This window comes from Octopus bimaculoides, chromosome 4, assembly GCF_046866305.1.
Source record: "Octopus bimaculoides isolate indiv1 chromosome 4, ASM4686630v1, whole genome shotgun sequence".
Taxonomy (NCBI): domain Eukaryota; kingdom Metazoa; phylum Mollusca; class Cephalopoda; order Octopoda; family Octopodidae; genus Octopus; species Octopus bimaculoides.
The window spans coordinates 17456259-17478053 of NC_142931.1; the positions used below are offsets into that span (position 1 = coordinate 17456259).

The 21795-nt window shown below is 36.7% G+C and overlaps 1 protein-coding gene across 1 annotated transcript in view; it reads right to left on the reverse strand.

Moving 5' to 3' along the window:
- LOC106875192 (son of sevenless homolog 2) overlaps positions 1–20761 on the reverse strand; it is a 112111-nt gene extending 91350 nt beyond the window's left edge. Inside the window, exons 1-2 of the mRNA XM_014923231.3 lie at positions 20540–20761; positions 18587–18693 (exon numbers count right to left, since the gene is read on the reverse strand). Coding sequence (XP_014778717.1) covers positions 18587–18693; positions 20540–20615 — 183 coding nt within the window. The 5' untranslated portion in view covers positions 20616–20761. The remainder of the gene's footprint in view (positions 1–18586; positions 18694–20539) is intronic.
- Positions 20762–21795: the final 1034 nt, after the last annotated feature.

The following is a 21795-nucleotide window of genomic DNA, read 5'->3' on the forward strand; positions in this document are numbered from 1 at the left end:
ACAACTAGTGTTGGTTTGTTTATGTCGCTGGAACTTAGCAATTCAGCAAAAAGAAACCAATAGAATAAGCACCAGGCTTAAGGAAAATATAAGTACTACACGAGTTGATTTGTTCAACTACAACCCTTCAAAGCATGCCACAGCATGGTTGCAGTCTAATGACTGAAACCGGTAAAAGATAAAATATGAATTCATTGAAATATGAATAGCGCTACCATACGCAATATCATTGATGATGATGATGATGGCAACAATATAATGATCCAGATGCTAACAGTTATGTTCATCCAGGATAGCCATTTCAAAATCAATAATTAAAATTCTTAAAATTTCAAATTTACAAACAAGCATCTTCAAAGAGGCATTTTATTAAAGCTCTTTCATTCCAAATGTTACTAAACTGTTTTTATGAAAATAAAATTTTAAAAATAAATAAATAAAAAAGTATGCTTTTACACTTTTTTGTTTTCTGCTTTCAATTCAAAACCAACACAGCAAGCCATAACCAGCAGTAATTATATATCAAAATAAGCTTGTAAACAGCACAGAATCTTACACTAGTACAGCTATCTTTAGAACTTAATCTATTTACCATAACATTAAAAAGGAATAATAGGTTTTCTATGTCACATTACACAACAAAATAATACATCATTTATTTTTACACAATCTAATTTAGTCGAAAAAAAAAAAAAAATTCTTCCCAAAATAGTATTATTGATACTGACCTTGTTGGAAGGGGGTGGGGGAGATTAATTAAATATAATGTATAAAAAATTATATTAAATTCATCATCCTGGTTCTCTTCCATTACTCTCCCCAATGACTTTCTTGCTCTATGATGGCATTTGAACCTCAAGGGTGTGCCTTGGCACTTGCCACTATTTATATCTCTCTCTTCCTTTACTCAACCATCTTATTTATACTCTGATCCCTATTCCTTGTGAGCATGCCTGGCATTTTGCCACCATTTCCATCCTGCGGTCTCCCACTCACACTCTTTCTCTCTCTCTCTCCTTCAATTCCCTCAGGCTGGGCAACCATGTATTTTCTTTCTGGCAACACACCTGTTTCTGTCTTCCTCCCTGATCTTTCTTTCTTCGGCCAGGTAACCTTGTACTTCCTCTACAGTAAGACACCTGTATCTGTCTCACTATAACCATTTCATCATCAGCTCCTCCAATGATTCCTTAAACGTTTTTGTCATGCTAGGTACTTGGTGACCCTGTCAATACAGATGCCACGTAAAAGCACCCAGTCCACACTGTATTTGGAGAGGTATCCAGCTGTAAAAACTTTACCAAAACTGACTTCATCTGTGCTTGTGCCACATAAAAAGCATTAAGTGGTAGATGTTAGGAAGGGCATCCAGCTGTAAAAATCCTGTCCAAACAGTCACAGAAGTCTGGTGCAGGCTTCGGCCTGGCCGACTCTTGTGGTACTGTCCCACCCATGCTAGCATGGAACACAGATGTTGAATGATGATGATGATGATCCTCTTTCATCACTTTCTCTTCTCCCTAATGTACAGAGGATAAGGCACCCTCTCTAACATCAGTGACAGGAAGGACATGCAACTACAGAAAACATACCATGAGTAGAATGCAGATGCAAAATGTGGTCATGTAGTCCTCAATTTGTCTAGTTGAGAGCCGTAATTCGAAATAAGAGGTGACTTGGTTCATGAGAAGCAGTGTGGAAAAGGAAGGCATGATGATGGTGATGATACCACTTAATCTAAGAAAATCCATTGTGATCAAGTCAACTCCGGAGGTAAACTTAATATTTAATCTCTATTTCTAATGAATCTTCAAAGAAGATCTGTTCTTGAAATAAATGAGGTGAAAGCATAATTTTCTATAAGATAAACTATTTCACACACACACACGAAAGAGAGGAGTCAGCTACATACTTCAGACACAGAAATTAATAAAATGTATACCTAAAACACAGTGAACTCAGCTCATTTAATCACACCTTTAAAAGAATGCTACCTAAGGAAACAAAAGCAGATGGTGTAATTCCTAACTAAAAAGAATTTAAAATAATATGAATGGACAAGGCTGTAGTAGTTAACCATAATCATTACTAAATACCTCGATGTGTAACTAAATTTGAATTTTGAAATTTTATTAAAAGGAAATATTCTCTGATCTGATTTAAAATTTTCTCAATAAATAATTGAATTACAAACTTCAAGAAATAGTGCTTGTGCATTTTCTTTCTTAGAGAGACACATTTCTATGGGACACTATGGTGGCACAGTATCTTCTTCATAGTACCATGTTCATGACATAAAAGACATTACTGGTATAAAAGTATAGTTAGTATAACTTCCTTTTAAAAAACCCAGCGCTTTGAAGTTATCTTGCCCTCAGAATTTGCATTTAATAGCAGCAAACTACTAACAAGTGTTCTGCTGCTCTACTTGTTACCTTCCCCTTTGATTACATAACGAACTGGTTAACCGAGTAACATATGTAACAAAACAGCAAAATATCAAAAGCTTCATTCCTGAATGGTAACATATTTGAAGATATGAAATTAGTCAAATATACTCAAATAACTCAAATAAACTCAATGAGAAATCCACAATTGGATTGAAAAAAGAAAATCTATAAAGATTTGGAATTTGCAAACACAACAAACAAAATGTATGGCAGTATGTCATGCTCTGTTCTATAACCACTAATTATTAGAAGACAATGACACATCATTCATAAACAACTGCCTACGTCTCAAATATCAAGGACATGGTAACATGTTACTTAAAAAAAAAAAAAACAATCACTCCATTTTACCATTACTAATATACAATCAAAATGTGCGACTATCAATAAATAGGTGATAAACTGATGCAAATAGATGCTTCTACTTTTGAAAAGCAGTGCCTGGATTGACCGTGTCTGTTTGGACTGACACCTGTGCAGGTGGCACATAAAAAGACACCATTTCAGCATAGCCATTGCCAGTACCACCGGACTGGCATTCATGCCAGTGGCACGTAAAAAGCAACCACTACACTCTAGGAGTGGTTGGCATTAGGAAGGGCATCCAGCTGTAGAAACCCTGCCAGATCAGATTCGAGCCTGGTACAGCCATCTGGTTTGCCAGTCCCCAGTGAAATCGTCCAACCCATGCTAGCATGGAAAGCGGACGTTAAATGATGATGATGAATATTACAAATCGTTGTCGACTTATGACCTGTCTGACTTACAACCGATCGACTTTACAATGACTGGTGCACCAGCTCTCAGCAGCAATAATAAATAGTCCAGTTGAAATCTAATGGGTTTACTTTCTTACTGTCTATGAATGATGTCAGCTAACAAATGCTTCCCCTAAGTTTGGTTATCGATTGCCACTGTGGTTATCCCAAGTGCTGGATGAATATCCTGTCGTGGAGACATTGAGGCAACTTCGTATTTGTTTATAAGAACACTGCTTGAGACTCTGAAATTTTTGACTAATGCCAGTATAATAGTATAATACAGAATGGTGTATGTGATTTTTACCTGAGAATGTACCTTGGAGAATGTAAAAATATAAAACAAACCTATGCAGACCTATAGGCCGATTTACAACCAGTCAGTCGGAACCAATTGTGGTCATAAGTTGATGACGACCTGTATTTCTCGAGTGGATTTGATAAATGGAAACTGAAAGAAGCCCGATGTATATGTACATATATATGTATGTTTGTGAATATGCGTGTGTTTGTCTCTCCTTGGCTTGAGATTATTGCATAACAGTTGTAAATGAACATCACTATCATAACAAGTAGTGTCATTCATTTCCAATATTCAATGAAAACATGTCTGGCCTTGAAGAAATGTTGCCTTGCTTGGAAATATGTAAAGGCAGGTGACAGGAAGGGCATCCAGCCACAGAAATTATGCCAAAGATGACATCAGAACATGACACAGCAGTGCAGGATGCCAGTTCTCTATTAAACCATCCTACACATGCCAGCATGTAAAACAACTGTTAAATGACGATGATTATATATGATATATATACATACATATATATATATATATACATATATATATATGCATATATATACATACATATATATACATACATACATATACATATATATATATATACATATATATATATACATATACATATATATACATACATATATATACATACATATATATACATACATATATATACATACATATATATACATACATATACATATATATATATACATATATACATACATATACATTTCTAACAAAACTGTCCGATGAACGGGAACGTGAAACTCTGAGTAAGGGTTTTTTTGTTATATTTCTGCTGCTTTTAAATAAAGCATATTACTCTACCTCTGGTATTTGAGTACTCTTTTTTCCACCTTGTTGCACATTTCATGTGCTTACTCCGGTACATATATATACATACATATACATATATGTATACATATATATATACATATATACATATATATACACATATATATATATATATACACATATATATTCATATATACATATATATTTTACTATATTCTTTGTTATATTTAAAATTAATTGAAAAAAACACAAATAAATACAGTACATACAGGGTTAATACCATCTGAGTACCAGCGATGTTAGTTCATATCTCTCAAAAATAATATGCCCTGTAGCTCTTTGATTTTGATGTGTGACAATCAGTGGAATGACACAGACCTTACTTCAAAAACAAGGGTTGCTAACAAGAAAGGCATCCAGCCAAAGAAAATTGCATCAGTAGGTTTCATCTAACTCATGCTACTATATAAAAGTGGATGTAAAAATGATGGTGATGGATGATTATATAATTATCAGTGTGTTGATACCAGTGTGATATTCAAGTAATTTTCTATCTATTTCCATTCACTTTTTCTAAAGATAAATCTAATAAGCTCTAGTTTAATTCTCTTTTAATTAAATACTACTACTACTACTGATGAGACTGATATGTATGAAGAGCCTGTCAGTCTGTGTTGATCAGTCATCTGCACTTTATGCACAGGTCTCATCACCACTCATATCACTTTTGAGGTCCCCCTCCCCTTCAACCTCCCTTCTAAAATATGGGTAGTCATGTAGCTACTTTGCAACAAGAAACTTGTTCTGCTTCAGTCCTTTTCTCCCATGCTTTCTCCCTCACTCCTCCTTATTTTCCAAGCATAAAGTTCCCTCTCGCACACACACTCGGGGTTCATAATCTTCTTACATATTGCATGGCAACCTCGCTAGTGCACGTGGAATAAAGACAAAAGCACCCAATACACACTGTAAAGTGGTTGGCACTAGGAAAGATATCCAGCCGTAGAAACTATGCTAAACAGACACTGGAGCATAATACAATCTTGGCCTAATGTCCAATCTATGCCTGCTTGAAACATGGACATTAAATGATGATGAAGACTGGCAGTTACCAAAGCATATGTCTTCCTTTTTTATATCAACAATGTTTTCCAAGGGAAAGATCACAAACATGGGCTGATACAGTCAGGGACCAGTATCATAGCAAGTATTTCTGTCAGAATACAAATGAGTGAAACAGATACCACAAGGCATCTTGTTTGACCACCCTGGGTCCATACTTTTTCTTAAATCAACTTGATTACATAGAAAACTGATTAGTTTCAACTAATGTAAATCAATTACATTTTTCTTCTTTGTTGTGTGAGTGCTAATTTTTTTGATAAAATTTTGACACTTAAATTGGCTTTAAGATTGAATGAAATTCATCATCATGTCTATTGTCCACGCTGGCATGGATTGGATGGTTTGACCAGGGCTGGTAAATTGAGGGGCTGCGCCAGACTCCAGTCGGATTTGGCATGGTTTCTACAGCTGGATGCCCTTCCTAATGCCGTCTTTATTTTATTTCTATTACACCTGTCCCTCAAATTCACATCTGCATTTTATAAATACAGATATATGAATATACATATGTTTATGCTAAAGTTTCTTTTCACACAGTAGTTTGAAGCAATCATTTGTGACAACATTTTTAATTCCATATTTATTCATACGTAAAGATCATCCTGTTGTACCACCACTTTGCGCCTCTCATTGAACTCACAAAGGCATTCAAACTTGTGAGTAGAGCCTGTACAAAATCTTTGCGAAGACAGAATGCCAAGAATGGGTGTTCAGTCATTCCACACAGACATGAAGGGCATCATTCAGTTTGATGGCTCTTCCTTGAAATCCTTCAGTATTCACAGTGTAGTGAAACAGGGCTGTGTACTTGCTCCCACCCTCTTTGACATTTTCTTTGTTGTCATGCTAAAGCATATTTTCTGAACATCAACTGATGGTGTTTACTTTCATAGAAAATCAAACAGGAAACTGCTCAGTTTGTCCTGACTGAAAGCAAAACCCAGAGTATGTGAAGTACTCACCAGTGGCATACAGTTTGTAGATGATGCAGCAACTGCAAAGCATCATGAACATTCTCACAAGAGACTGTCTAGCCTTTAGCTTGACCTTCAATCTGAAGACAAAAAGCTGGGTCAAGATGTTGAACACTTCTCTACCATTACCATTAACAACTGCAAGCTGGAGGTGATCCACAAGTTCACATACTATGGTTTCACCATAGTATGGACAAACTCTCACTCTCTCTCAAGGGTCTGAGATCAACAAACATTTTGGAAAAGTAGCCTGAATGCTGACTAAGCCGACAATGAGAATCTGGGAGAACAGTAAACTAATGGTTGCAGTCAATAGAGCCAGCATCCTCAGCACAGTGTTGAACACTAGTGAGACTTAAAGGCTCTTACTCCATACAAGAGCATTTTCTTCATACAATCTGAATGTCTTCCACAAAGTCTGAAACACATCCTGGGTATTAAATGGACAGACAGCAACGAGGTTCTGGCTTGTATGCACATACCCAGTCCCCTCGATCTACTGCAACAATGATACCTCTGCTAGTTGGCCCTTGTACACTGCATGGCAAATGAGAGGATCCAAAAAATTTGCTGTATGAGAAGAACAGGACACACCATCTTTGTTTCAAGGATGTCTGCAAGAAAGATATGAAATCTCTTCACATGAACACTGAAAGGCAGTTGTTCTTGATGGAGTCTGAAACTAAACAAGGGTTTAAAAGGATGAGTGGAGAAGCTGAGGTTTGTTGATGAAGAAAAGCAAAAAATCAAAGGAAAAACAGCACCAAAACAAAAGTAGCAGACAGTGCCTTCCTGTGTCGTCACCGTACTTAAAAACTGTCTCTCATATATAGATCACTACAGTCACAGAAGACATTGCTCTGTTAACAAAACTGAAGCAAGACTTTCCAGGCACAAATTCATGATTTTGCAAATCTGACAGCTGCCTCCAATTCTACACACTCAGGTATATAATGTGCATTACGAATTATGGGCAATAAAATCCTGGAAAAATAACTCTAATGTATAATATGCACTGACTTTCCTTTAAAATTACAATATATTGAAAAAGGAGCTTAGATTTATTATAATTGCTATACAAAATAGCATTGAAAAAGTTCACACATCCTAAACAAAACAAAAGGCAAATTTGAAAGTGACCTTTGAAATTTACTTGTGAAGGCTGTAAAAGTACACCCAAAGTCAAAGAAAATTATTTTGATTTTGATAATAACAATGAGCAAAAATAAGTTTATACTTAATTTTAACATTCAGTTAGTATAGTAATGCCCACATGGTTATGTTGACATAAGAAAACAAAGTATTGTATAAGTGTGGATTTTTTAAAACTTAAACACTTTTTTTTTTATTATGAACTGGATTTTTGTTACAAAATTAAGCATTCAGGATCTGGTAGAATTTGTTTTTAATAAAAAAAAAATTCTTCAGAATCATAATAACTTGAAACACAGCATTTTAAATTTTCAGAAAACATAAAAGACATTTTTAAAACCATTCCTTCGAATGCTACATATGTCATTTTGTAGGACATAGATTGGGTTGACACAGAAAATTGTATCTAATTTGTAGTATGAATTTCAGTTTAGATGAAAACAAAACACAACGTTTCATTGCTACTAATGCCAATTTTACTTTCTGACTATTTCATACTAAGAATTGCGAGTAAAATGTTGCTGTATTTTGTCACACATTGAGGTTGTTTCCCATTTTACTAATATGTTGAAATGGTTCAGAAATAAATGCAAAATTGAAATAGATACAAGTGAAACAATGAAATACACTTAGTATCTGTTTATTTGCTGCTACATATATATATATATATATATAGCTTGCATATATATGTTATGACAAGAACATATATTTGCTAAAACTTTCATCTGTGATTCAATAACTTGCTGTGAGAAGTAACACAAAAGCATCCTATACATGACCATCCAGTCATTATAGCATTTATACATATATATGTGTGTGAGTGTGTGTGTTGGCACCTGTGCCAGTGGAGCGCTAACAGCACCATCCAAGCGGGACCACTGCCAGAGCAGCGGTTTCGCTCCCATGCCGGTGGCACATAAAAAGCACCATTTGAGTGCAATCGTTTCCAGCTTCGCCTTAGTGGCACTTGTGCCGGTGGCATGTGAACAAAACATTGGACTGACTCCTGTGCAGGTGGCACGTAGAAAACATCATTTGAGCGTGGCCATTGCCAGTACTGCCGGTGGCACGTAAAAAGCACCCACTACACTCTCAGAGTGGTTGGTGTTAGGAAGGGCATCCAGCTGTAGAAACTGCCAGATCAGATTGGAGTCTGGTGTAGCCATCCGGTTCGCCAGTCCCCAGTCAAATCGTCCAACCCATGCTAGCATGGAAAACGGACATTAAATGATGATGATGATGATGATGATGATGATGATGATATTGCATATATATTAAACAATATATTGACTGGTTATGGCTGGAACACAATGGTGTTATTTCCTTTTATAGTGGATATTGAAACAAAATCAATTTTAATAAGTCTATGCTCTTATAATAGTGTATATAGACAAACTAAGATACACAGTAGCATATAAACAATGTAAGTGCATATCATCATTTCAATTTTACACATTACATCTGAATCTTTTTAATGTGTTAGTAAAATAGGAAACAACCTTGACCAATACAATTTCCAATATGGGCATGCTAAAGACAATAACGAACATGACATATATCATCACTATCATAGCAAAAAAATGTGACATTATAATTGTGATTTACACTCTTTGTAACACTTTGATCAGCTTGGATAACATCTCCAGTTATGTCATCCCAAATACTGCTGTGTAAATGGGACAAGCAGACATTTACTTCTCATGTTTAATGTGCATCCCTAATTTTTGAGTTTAAAAATTGGGGAGAAAAAGAGGGTGTTGTACATGAATAAGTATAGTAATGGCTGTGTGGTAAGAAATTCGCTTCCCAGCCACATGGTTTCAGGTTCAGTCCCACTGCATGCCCTTTGGGCACTCCAACCTCATAAAACCCTCACCAGCAATGACTACCCAAACAGACCCACGGGTTGGAGGGGTGTCACTTGAGTGGTGCAATGGTGTCATCCACCAGGGATAAGGAATCACCAACAAATGGTGGATTCAGTGACAAGCTGTTACAGTGCAGGACGCCATACTACCACCACCTTTGGTATGTAGTCCTAAGTAGTGATATCTCAAGTCATGAGCACACTGGGCAGTTGTTCGGAGAGGGGCCTCAAGGGTCTAGGAGCCCAATTCTGATATATGTATGCTTTGGCTAGTTGTCAATAAATAATAAATACCATAGGACCCAATGCATTGATTTACTTAGGGGGCTATATTGCTGCTAAGATGGCTCTGGTCTTAACTATATTCAAGATGAGCGATCACTATTTGAAATCACGATGCTTAGTTAGCATTTCAAGTTTCAGCTTTGTCATTCACAAGCAGGAAATGGAGAGACAGTACTGTAGTCATGTTTGATTCATATAATTTCTGTGCTGTGAGGCTACTGTATAGGGTAAGACACCACTTTCGGTCACATATGACCATGAAATTGCACCAAGAAAGTTACCCTTCTAGGTACAAGTCTGGGCAAGGTTGTTTATGGAAGACCAGCAGTCGCCCATGTATACCAGCCTCTCCTCTCCATGTCACCGATGTTATCCAAGGGAAAGGCAGAGGCCAATACAGTTTGGTACCAGTGATGTTGCAACTCATTTCTACAGCTGAGTGAACAGAAGCAATGTGAAAAAAAAGCCCAGTTCAGGAATCAAACTCACTACCTCATGATTGCAAGCCAGATGCTGTTACCACAGTCATGCACCTTCACAAAAGTGCATGCTATTGAATAAGACTACATTTAATATGACCATAGTGGAGGATATTTCCAGAAGCTCAGTTCATAGATGTAATGCAAGGTTGGTGAAAAATATCTAGGTTGTGAGTAGATAATCCAAAGGAGTATACCTGGTAAGAAATGGTTGAGAAGAGGCAATTAATACAGCCTCAGAGGTATTTAGGAAACATAATTGAACCATTTTACACTCTAAATGAGGATAAGGGAGAGTGAGAGATGTATCAAAACACACACACTCAAATGAAGTGAGCTGACAAATTTCATATCCAAGAGAACAGATATAGTTAATAGCTACTCCTGAGCTGACATCAAGTCATATTATCACATTTTAAGAGCTCAAAAATAAGAGAGGTACTGGTGCATGATATGAGAAAGTAGATGTTGGATAGAAATGATTCAATGTTGACCATTTGACCACCACTACATGGAGAAGGAAACCAAAAAATATAAGAAAAATAGTTTTTCAAGATTGCCTCTTTGATATTAAAAGTGAGTGTAATACACTTGTGGTTGGTAGAGGATTATTCTTTGGGGATATGACATGTTCTCATGTTTTCATAAGTTGAAGAGAGATACCCATAAGAGAGGAAAGTTAGAGTTTGATAAGGACAGAAACCAAAATAGAGGCTCATTGAGGGTGATGACAGTAACACTGCCATGACAAGTCATCTTGCTAGGATGAGCCAAGACCACATGGATGGAAAGTAATCTTCTTAACCATACAATCACACTTGTGTGGTTAAGAAGCTTGCTTCTATTCTATGTGTCTTGTTGTAGGAGAACTGCTGGTATTGGAAGTTGTTGGGCTTTTGGTGTATGTGAGATAAGGAAGAACATACCTACATGGACAGTTTTTGTTCATGGCTTAGCTTAATCAAATGGATTTTAGTTACAAATATGTAGTCAGTGTAGAATTAGTAAAGCTCTGACAAATAACCTGACCATAGAGATCAAAACATAGATAGTGTGTGGTGAATTGACCTTGAGTAAGTTGTGCTTCGATTAGGTAGTAATCGGATAATTTTATGAGGGAACATACTGTAATGTTGAGTTTGGAATTGAGAAAGGAAATGAATAAGTGATATGGCAAACTGATGTAGCTAATTCATCATGATGAAAATAGATTTTTCAATGCCAGAGAGTGTACTGGTGTTGCTGCGATGCAAAATAGCATCCACTGCACTCTGGAAAGTGGTCAGTGTTAGGAAGGGTATATAGCTGTAGAAACCAAGTCAAAGCAGGTTATGGAACCTGATGTGGCTCTTGGCCTTGCCAGCTCCTGTCGAACCATCCAACCCATGCCAGCATGGAAAATGGATGTTAAATGATAATGATGAGGTAGATGGTAGATTTTATAATATCCTGCACAAATGAGGAAAGTAATATTTAGTCATTTAACTCTCTAGATTAAAAAAAAAAAAATACACAGATGTAATTAGCAATAGCATCTGTAAAATAAAATCCTTAAACTGTTTGGGTGGCTTGTAGGGTGATTACAGTGAAATGTATAAACTTTAAAAAGGTGTGAAGAACTGTCTCTCAAGCGAATGTTGGAGAGTCCAAGCAGTTGCTTGACTTACTAGATATAGCAACCAAGTCTCCTTCATATTATACTCTCCTGTTTTAGAAAAAAGGGAGAGACACATAAGATAATATAGTCAGAGATATCCCTAAAAAAGCAGGATGGTCACAACTGGAATGCTTTTGAGCAAAGGTATGCCCAATCAAGGATGATTTGGAGCTAAACAACAATAACAAAGTATTTCTCCTTAGATGCAAAAAGAAGCATTATGCCGATGCTGCTTAGTAGAGAGAGATAGACATTAGAATATAAAAGATGCGCAGAAGGTGGAAAGAAATGAGTCAGGTATGGTTTGTTGAATGTGTAATGCTAACTTGCATGAAAAGCAGAACAGAAGAAGTGAACTGAGGGAGTGGTTGAGTTTGGAAGGCATTAACCAAAATGAGCAGGAAGACGACTGGCATAATATGGATATGTGATGTGTATGCAGAAGTAACTACTGATTGAAAAAGCATCAGCTGAAGGTGCAAGCAGTAAAGAATAACCAAGGATAGATCGTTGCCAGTGCCCCTGGACTGGCTCTTGTGCGGGTGGCACATGAGATGCACCATTTTGAGCGTGGTCGTTGCCAGTACCGCCTGACTGGCTCCCGTAGGATTTTTGAGCGAGATCGTTGCCAGTGCCCCTGGACTGGCTTGTGCGGGTGGCACATAAAAGACACCATTCCGAGCGTGGCCGTTTTCGTGCGGGTGACACGTAAAAGCACCCACTACACTCTCTGAGTGGTTGGCGTTAGGAAGGGCATCCAGCTGTAGAAATTCTGCCAAATTAGATTGGAGCCTGGTGTTGCCATCCGGTTTCACTAGTCCTCTGTCAAATCGTCCAACCCATGCTAGCATGGAAAGCGGACGTTAAACGATGATGATGATATATATATCATCATTGTTGTCGTTTAACGTCTGCTTTCCATGCTGGCATAGGTTGGACGGTTTGACTGAGGACTGGCAAGCTGGGAGGCTACACCAGGCTCCAATCTGATTTGGCAAAATTTCTACACCTGGGTGCTCTTCCTAATGCCAACCACTCCGAGAGTGTAGTGGGTGCTTTTTACGTGCCACCAGGACCAGTCAGGCAGCACTGGCATTGACCACGCTCAAATGGTGCTTTTACATGCCACCGGCATGGGTGCCAGTCAGGCAGCATATATATATGTGTGTGTGTTAGGACATGGCTATGTGGTTAAGAATTCTACCTCACAACTACATGGTTTCAGGTTCAGTCCCACTATGTGACACTTTGAACAAATGTCTTTTACTATAGTTACAGGCCGACCAATGCCTGACATAAATTGTAAAGAAGCCTGTTTATATATATATATATATATTATACACACATATAAATCGCCATCATTATTTAATGTCCACTTCCATATTGGCATAGGTTCTATATATAAATATTGAGATATATGTACAAATATATACACATACACATATCATCATCACCATGTTTTACCATTCAGAGATGTGTCGTTGGGAAATTCACTTTGCAACCACATGGTATTGGACTCAGTCCCACCACATGGTACTTTGGGCAATTGTCTTCTATTGATCAAAGCCTTGTGAGTGAATTTGGAAGACAAACTAAAAGTAGCTTCATGTTGCATATATATGTGAGGTGGAGGGGGTGTCTCTTGTCTTGACAATGTGTGCTAATTGTAAACAAACCTCACCAGCATACAAGTGTAAAATGATGGCAACAATGAGTTTCCATGCTCGCACGGGGCAGACAAAACTTGTTGAGTTAGATTTTTCTACAGCTAGATGCTCTTCCCATCAGCAATCCGAATAAGATATTTCCCCCTTGTCCTTTAATTCACAAAAAAGTTCAAAGGCCATACATGCTTTTGTAGAGAGTTGTCAGCAAATGACACTATGTACGACAATGAGTTTTGTTTACAATTTGGACAGACAAGCCAAGAGGAAAAGACACACACAAACACATTCACACACACACAACAGGCTTTTTAGAGTTTCCATCTATCAAGCTTCACTCACAAGGCATTGAGTAACCCACAGCTATACTTGAAGACACTAGCCAACAGTGTCCATGCGGAGGGAATAAACACTAAAACATGTGGTCTCAAAGTAAAATTCTTAACCACATAGCCATGGCATCACTTATTTTATATATAATACACACACACACAAGTGAGTGCATGAGTGTTTTATCTCAACATTGAGGAATCAGCTGAAAGGTCTTGTCTTGCAAGTTACTTGGTGACATTGCTGGTGCTGGTGTCATGTAAAAAAGCACCCCGTACACTCTGTAAAGAGGTTGGCATTACAAAGGGCATCCAGCCGTAGAAACCATGCCAAAGCAGACAGTAGAACTTGGCACAGTCTTCTAGCTCACCAGCTCCAGTCAAACAGTCCAACACATGTCATCAAGGAAAACAGATGTTACATGGTGATGATGATGATGTCTTTGTATTGAGACTGCTTGAACAGCATTGACATTTCTATGCATAGCTCAGTGGTTTGACATGCAAGACTAGCAGAGGAATAAAATGTTTCACTTGGAAACAATTTGGCATCAGGAAGAGCATTCAGCTATAGAATCTGACCTCAAGAAATCTCTCAAACCCATTCCAGCACAGAAAAGAGAACATAAAGACAATGATGATTGGGGAGGGGGACAATTATTTCACTGGTTCCAGAAACAAAGATTAAATGAACGCCAAGAAGATTTCAGCCTTGAACCAGCAGGCTCGAAGCTAGATAAAGCTTATGATTCTATCTCATGTTCATATTAAGCAAGTAGTGTTTAATATTTAATACTTAAAAATAATTGGTGCTATTAATGTGGGGGGGGGGGTCGGTGTTTGCAAAATTTATGAATATATAACACAATGCTGATTAATATCTAATAATTAATACTGAGAAAGGTTAAACTTAATTCTGCATTAGACTATCTCATGGATTTGTGATTGTTTCACTTTATTTCTCAGTTTGGTTCTGGTATTTATAACTTCCTTCTCTAAAGGAACATTTTGTTTCTTTTATATAGTTTGTCATAGGTACAAAATATTTTGTTCTGTCCACCCCTACACCTAAATGAAATTCTGCCAGGATTGAGTTTTGTCATCTCTACTAGTAATACACTAAAGTTCACTAATCCAGCGAAATCACAGTTAAAAAAGAAGCTAACCAAATCTTCCACAAAGCTAATATATCAAATCAATGGATATCTATTCAATGTAGTTCAAATCTGATACAAACCGCAACATTCAGGGCCTATAAAAGTTATTCAACCATACGAAGTACTAGATGTTTAAAAAAAAATGAAAAGACAGAATTTATCTGCAATTTATGTCCCATTTTAAACCGTGTAAATAATGAAAGAAAACCACGGATCAGGACGATTTAAAAAGAACACTTTCAACTATCAATGCCTTTTCTAATCTTTTTTTTTACATTATTTTTTTCTTTTCTTAACGGAACAGTGTCGTCAGAAATTTATGGCTTTCATCTTATTTATTATGGCCATGTAGTTGCCTTTCCAAAATTAGATACCTCGAGATTGCAGCCGACAATGTTTACTAATAAAATATGGGGAAATGGTCCCATTTAATGTTCTAAGTTTCCGTTAAGAAATTATATTTTTGCAACAAAATGTGGATTGGCAGATGTTGAAAAAAAAACAAAACAAGAGGTCAAACTAATTTGATAGGTCAGAAGATATCAGAACGTAAACAACCAAATCAAAGCCATTGCATGTTTGAGACTAAGCCATTTGACAAACTAATAAGCGTAACTGACATATCTTAATACTCAATGACCCATATAAGCAATCAAGTTTACTATTATATCATTTGGCCTTCTCTTATGACATTTTGCGATTACTGAACGTAGAATTTTCGATTATAATTTCAATTCAACATATTCCAAACGTTCTAAGGGCGAAATCGAAACCTCATCCGTAAAATTCAAAGGATAACCGTAGAAACTATTTTATGTCTTTGAGACCAATTTCCTCCATTTGTTTTTAAACTGCAAAGGGTTAATAAACAAGGGCGATAAACATTTTTAATGGATGGAGTCACGTCCCTTCTTAACTATTACTAACGCCCAGCCAGCAAGCCAAGCCTGCCTGCTGACATCATAGAAACTTAGTCAGCCCAAACCTGATGACATTACAAGATACAATCATAAGGAAAATCTATACTGCAGCAATTACTTCATTTACGTTAACAATACACAAATATTGAAAACTGGTTACTCATTAGAAGCGACTGGACAAGAGACACTGGGTGGAGTCCAGTGACAAGAGCCGAAGTTAAATTACAGAAATCCAGGAAATAGATTATCAAAGTATCGTGTTACTAATTAAATTGTTAATGACCCTTGCCATAATCAAGTTGTTACGAAGCATTCTTCAGAGAAATTCGACATAATAATAATAAAAGTAATTTTCAGAATCAATACAGATATCTTACAGCAAACATATATCTAAATACGAAGTTGGACTTAATATAACACGTTTTATACACAAAACGTGCGTCTCAAAGCTAGTGACACCTGTCCAATGGACTCACCTATTGGCCAACAAAGGTAGCAGGTCGGGACTTGAAGAAGAAATTATTATAGCACCACGTGCATTTTGTTTATAGTAATAATTATTTTTATCTAAGGATAAGGTTATAGTTCTGAGAATGACGTAAACAGAGTCGGTAATATTTTACTGGTATATAATTTTCACTTCAAAAGGGCGAAAAACAAAATTAACCGACAAGATTTGGAGCGAAAACAGCAAATTTGGGATATAATCAAGCATCCAGTTCGGTGATATCCACTGGCCTATAATAATAATAATAATAATACAGGCACAAGGCAATACATTTTGAGAAGAGTGCGGGTATGATAATAATAATAATAATAATAATACAATCTTGTTTGAAAAGTAAACGGCTTTGTAACAAAACAATTAAAAGTTGTTGCCAAATGAAATAAAACAGTTATGTATTAATATTTCAATTTTCGATATTATGATTCCCAGCAAACAAATGGCCGATGCATGTACAGAAACAGATTAAAAAAAAAACAAAGAATTTAATTACATTGTCAAAACTGATTAGTTTATTAAGCGCTATGTAGGACTGACTGTTTTTGTTTTTGTCCGGACTTGTAAGTAATAAGTTAAAAGACCTCAGTCTATCTGTTGAGACAATTCTATTAATCAGCGTGGTCTAAGTCAGCAACTCACGTTCTATTTCTCGAAATGAGTAAGTAAAAAATAAAAAAATAAAAACTTATCCTGACATTTCGAGGTTTTCTAAAAAGGTTATCTGGATTGTAGACCCTGTTACAAAATCTGATGCTGTAGATAGGGTAAACTCTACCCGATTCACATACCCTCCACTATCAATGCTTTTTTTCTAATTTTTTATTACTTTTTTTTATTAACAAGACAGTATCGCTAGAAACTTATGGTTTCTGTCTAACATGAGCAAAATAATTCGTTTACTTATTTATTATTTTTTAATGGCCATGTAGAGTCACTGTCGTTTGCACCTTTCCAAAAATAGATGGATCGAGACTGCAGCCGGCAGTGTTTACTAATGAATGTCATTTAATAATAGTAATGAGGATGACGATGATGATGATGATAAAATGTCACTGGTAAGTTGGTGATGATAGTGACCATTGTTGGCGGCGAGGTATATTATGAGGTTAATGATCGGATCAAGAAGATATGATATTGTGGCATATTTATGTTATTAAACTGAAGCAAACCTCGGAAAGTCATGATTCAACAGTTGAACCGAACTATATACACAAACGTGAGAAGTTATCATGGAAGACATGAATTATTATCTCGGGTTTAGGACAGACACTTGTTATAAATAAATAAATAAGTAAATAACAACAATGATGATTTCTAACAAAGACAGAAAATAATAGAACTTCTTTTGACAAGACAGAAGGCCATAGTGCAGAGAGGTAGTCAGTAGATGTATCATTTTATATGACTGGTACTTATTTTGTTGCCCTCTGGCGAATGAAATAATAGAAACTATCAACAAAATTAAAGTTATGTACATAGAGGAGAAGAAAAACACACACCACCTCACATTGGAGAGAGTGGGGAAAAGTTTTGACTAATAGTTAATTTACAATTTTGTTTTTAAAAATGGTTATTTTGTAGACTTCCTTTTCAATTGACACCTAAAAGGGGGAATTAATCGAATTAACGAAAAGCACCGAAATTCAATGGGAAATAGACAAATGTTATCTTGTATATTTGCGTGAATGTATCAGGACACACGAGGAATGCAGTTTTGGTAGGAAATGTGTAGAAAACTGTACAACATATACAAAGTAGCCATCATAAGTGATCACAACATGGCCAATATTACAATCTCGTAGACAACACAAGACATACATGAGTGCAACATATACAATCGTACGAAGCATTTACAGACATACATACACACATTATATATATGTGTGTGTATATATAAACGTATATCTGATTGTAAATCTTAAATCTACCATAGCATACACATGCGTGAGTGTGTGTATGTCAGTGTAGTGTGTAATGTATATTTTAAAAATGAAATAAAAATAGACTTGGTGTGTGTGTGTATGTGAGTGGAGGGAAAAAGAAATGAGAGGTATGATAACGAGAATGGGAGGATGGGTGGGCAGAAAACCCATATAGATATATAGATATAGATATATACACACATACAAACAAACAAAAATATAATTCATGTGATTGTTGTAACTCACCTTTTGCAGGGAAGCAGTGAACAGGTTTTGCCACTTGGATACGTTGGCTTCGCAGGTGTAATCATAGGTCAATCTCTCGTTAGCTGCACTGGACGTGGAAAACATCACTGTTTGTTGCGATTATTTGGTGGAGGGGTGGACGAGAGAGCAGAGAAGAAAAAAAACAAATATCACGTTTTGAAAGGTGAGGGGAGTGGGGGGAGAGAGATGACTGGTAGTTCAATGCTTATTATGATGATGATGATGATTACTATTACTACTACTATTATTATGATTGTTATTAATTTTCCTTTCTTTTTTCTCCCTCCTCCAACTCCAAAACTAAAATATCCTTATTTTTGTCTCTCTTTTTCCTTCGTTTTTGCTGTTGCTCGCTGGTGTTGTTGTCGTCCGTCCGTCCAGTTACTGAATATTTTTTTTTTTGTTTTTTTGTTTTCCCCCCAAAGGCTACTATCGCCTTTAGTTGACGGCTGCAGCAGCAGTAGTAGTAGTGGTGCTATCACTACTACTGCTACTACTACAACTACTACTACTACTGCTCCTGCTGGCTTCACAGATGCAATGATGGTGTAATGCAGCAGTAGTATTGCTGGATATTATTACTATGACACGGACCAGACCAGACGTGGTGGTAGTAGTGCCAATGCAAGTAGTAGTGGTGGTAGTAGGTGTAACAACGGTGGTAGTCGCAGTAGTAGTGGTGTTAGTAATAGTAATATTGCAAGACGTAGTGATGATGATGGTGGTGGTGGTGGTGGTCTTTTACAATAGTTTTTTTTTCCCTATCCCACAACCACTACTACAACTCCTTACGACGTAGTAGCAAAAAATAGGGGTGCGGTTAGAGTAGACGTTACCACCAGAGTAGTAACAAAATAGTGGTGGTAGCAGTAAACACTGGAGGTATTCTAAACGGACCTTAACGACTGGTGCATGCTTCTTCGTCTCACCTCTTCCTACTTCTATTACTACTGCTACCCCCTCTACAACCTATACTAATACTTCACCTCCTTTTTGTACCCCCCTCCCCTTTTGTTGCTTTAATTTAATCTTTTTTTATTGTAGTTTTCTTGCTTTTCTCGTTATCACCGTTTGTCTTTTTTTTGTTTTGTTTTGTTTTTGTTATGTATTTTTCTAATCTCACCTCACACGTTCCTACTGTGTCGCTTCGTCTCAACAGCTTCACGACACACGAACTTGTGATCTTCCTCCGTCTGTCCAGCAACAAATACAATTGACTTTCTTTTTATCATCCCCTGAAAGACCTAGAATTTTCACTTTTAATTGTTGTTCTTCACGTTGCTGTTGTTGACGATATGATGACAGTTGTTTGCAGGATTCCAGTGGAGATTTTGATTCCGATTGAATTTGTTTTTCTTCTAATTGAGGTGTCATGTACACTACTAGAGCCATCATCATCTCCAATAACACAACACATAAATAGATCGATGCAAACAAATAATATAGATGCTTACAACTATTTATTATTATTATGCTTTTCTAATTCCGTAAATATTAGTTCAATGTCATTTAACTAGAGTTTTACTTTAAACCCTTTACTAATTAATATCATCAGAGAAAAGTATACTTTACTAATGACATAAATACATAGTTTGCATGCATATATTTACACACATATCTAGTCTAGATAGCATTTATAATGTTAAGTTATGCCGATATAACAAATATTACTTGCATATATATATTTCTTTTTTTTCGTTTATGTTATTTTGTAATAATGAGACTAACAACTAAACAAACTAGTAGATTGCTACAACATAGGAGACTGATGTTTTTAACAGTCACAATAAAATAAATAATGTGAAAGAAACTAGTAGAGAGGTGGAGTAAACGACTGGAAAGAGGACAGCAATATGATTCTGAGAAACACAAGTAAAGACATACATAGAACCAAGTTATGTGCATTTATAATCTGTACATGCATATACATACTTTCAATGTGTATTGTACAGCAGACAACTCTTCTGTTGTGTTGAGGTCTTTGAGGACTGATGATACATGCATGCATGTAGGTTTTGAAAATAGATCAGGCATTAAAAAGAAAAACTAGTTTGTTGACGTTTTGTTTCCCCCGTCAAGGGAAAAGAAGAAGAAAAAGACTAGATTGGAAGTGTGTGCCCTTATTGTCTCATTGCAATACATAAAGTAAATGGTAACAGATTAGTGTGGAAGGGCGAGGCGGGGAATAAATGGTGGGTGCAGTGGTGATAGTAACAGTAGAAGAAAATATCGAGGGAGGGAGGTAGAGTAGGAGTAGAGTTAATAAGAGAGAGATAAAGAAGGAGAGGGGGAGTAGTGAGGGCAAGTACAGTGCGAGGCCTCTTCGCCGTCGCCAACGTCGATGGAGAGAAAATACTGTTTTACGCCTCGCTTAGTCCCAAGTATTCCTCGTCAGTTTTGTTACTTGTATACTTATCCAATGGCAATTAACGGTTAGGTTCCTTATTTAGAATTGTCTGTTTTGTTACTTTCTTCTTATTTTTTTTCTTTTTATTATTTTTACTTTGTCTCCATTGTGGTGGTGGTGTTTATTTACTCTCTCTTCTTTAGACTGAACAAAATAAATGGCCAGGATGTTTACAGCAGGGGAGAAGAAGGGAAGAAAAAAAAAAGATTCGTATACTTCTTTGAGCACCAACGATTCTCACTTCGTACAACGTGCGTGTGGAGTGGAGGTGTGTATTATATTATGTATGTGTGCGCGCGCGCGCGTGAACCCTTTGTGTCATTCTATCAGTGTTAGTTCCTTTCTCGTCGCTCACTTGTGCCCCTCTTTATCTATTATTAGCGGCGATAGTCATAGAGGTGCTAACCCTTCTCGTCTACTGCCACCGTCGTCTTCCTAACACTACACGAGAAGAAACGTCTCGGAACATTGGACGCATGCGTAGTTGCCGCATGGTTCTTGTATAAAAGTTTAGTCGTTCTTCTTGGCCACTTGCCAAGTAGTAGAGAGGGGGAAAATAATAATAATAATAATAATAAAAAGCAGGTCCATTAACGGGGTGGGCGAAGTCACACATATTTACACAGACAAACCGCCATCTATGTTCACAACTGAAGAACCTCTACGCGGTCGTTTAATCTGCTAGAAATAGCAGTTGAATCTTTCTGCTGTCTTAAAAAAAAAAGGAAGGACGCACTGAATAATGTAATCCTAGATATAAAAAAAGATACATAATGGTCAT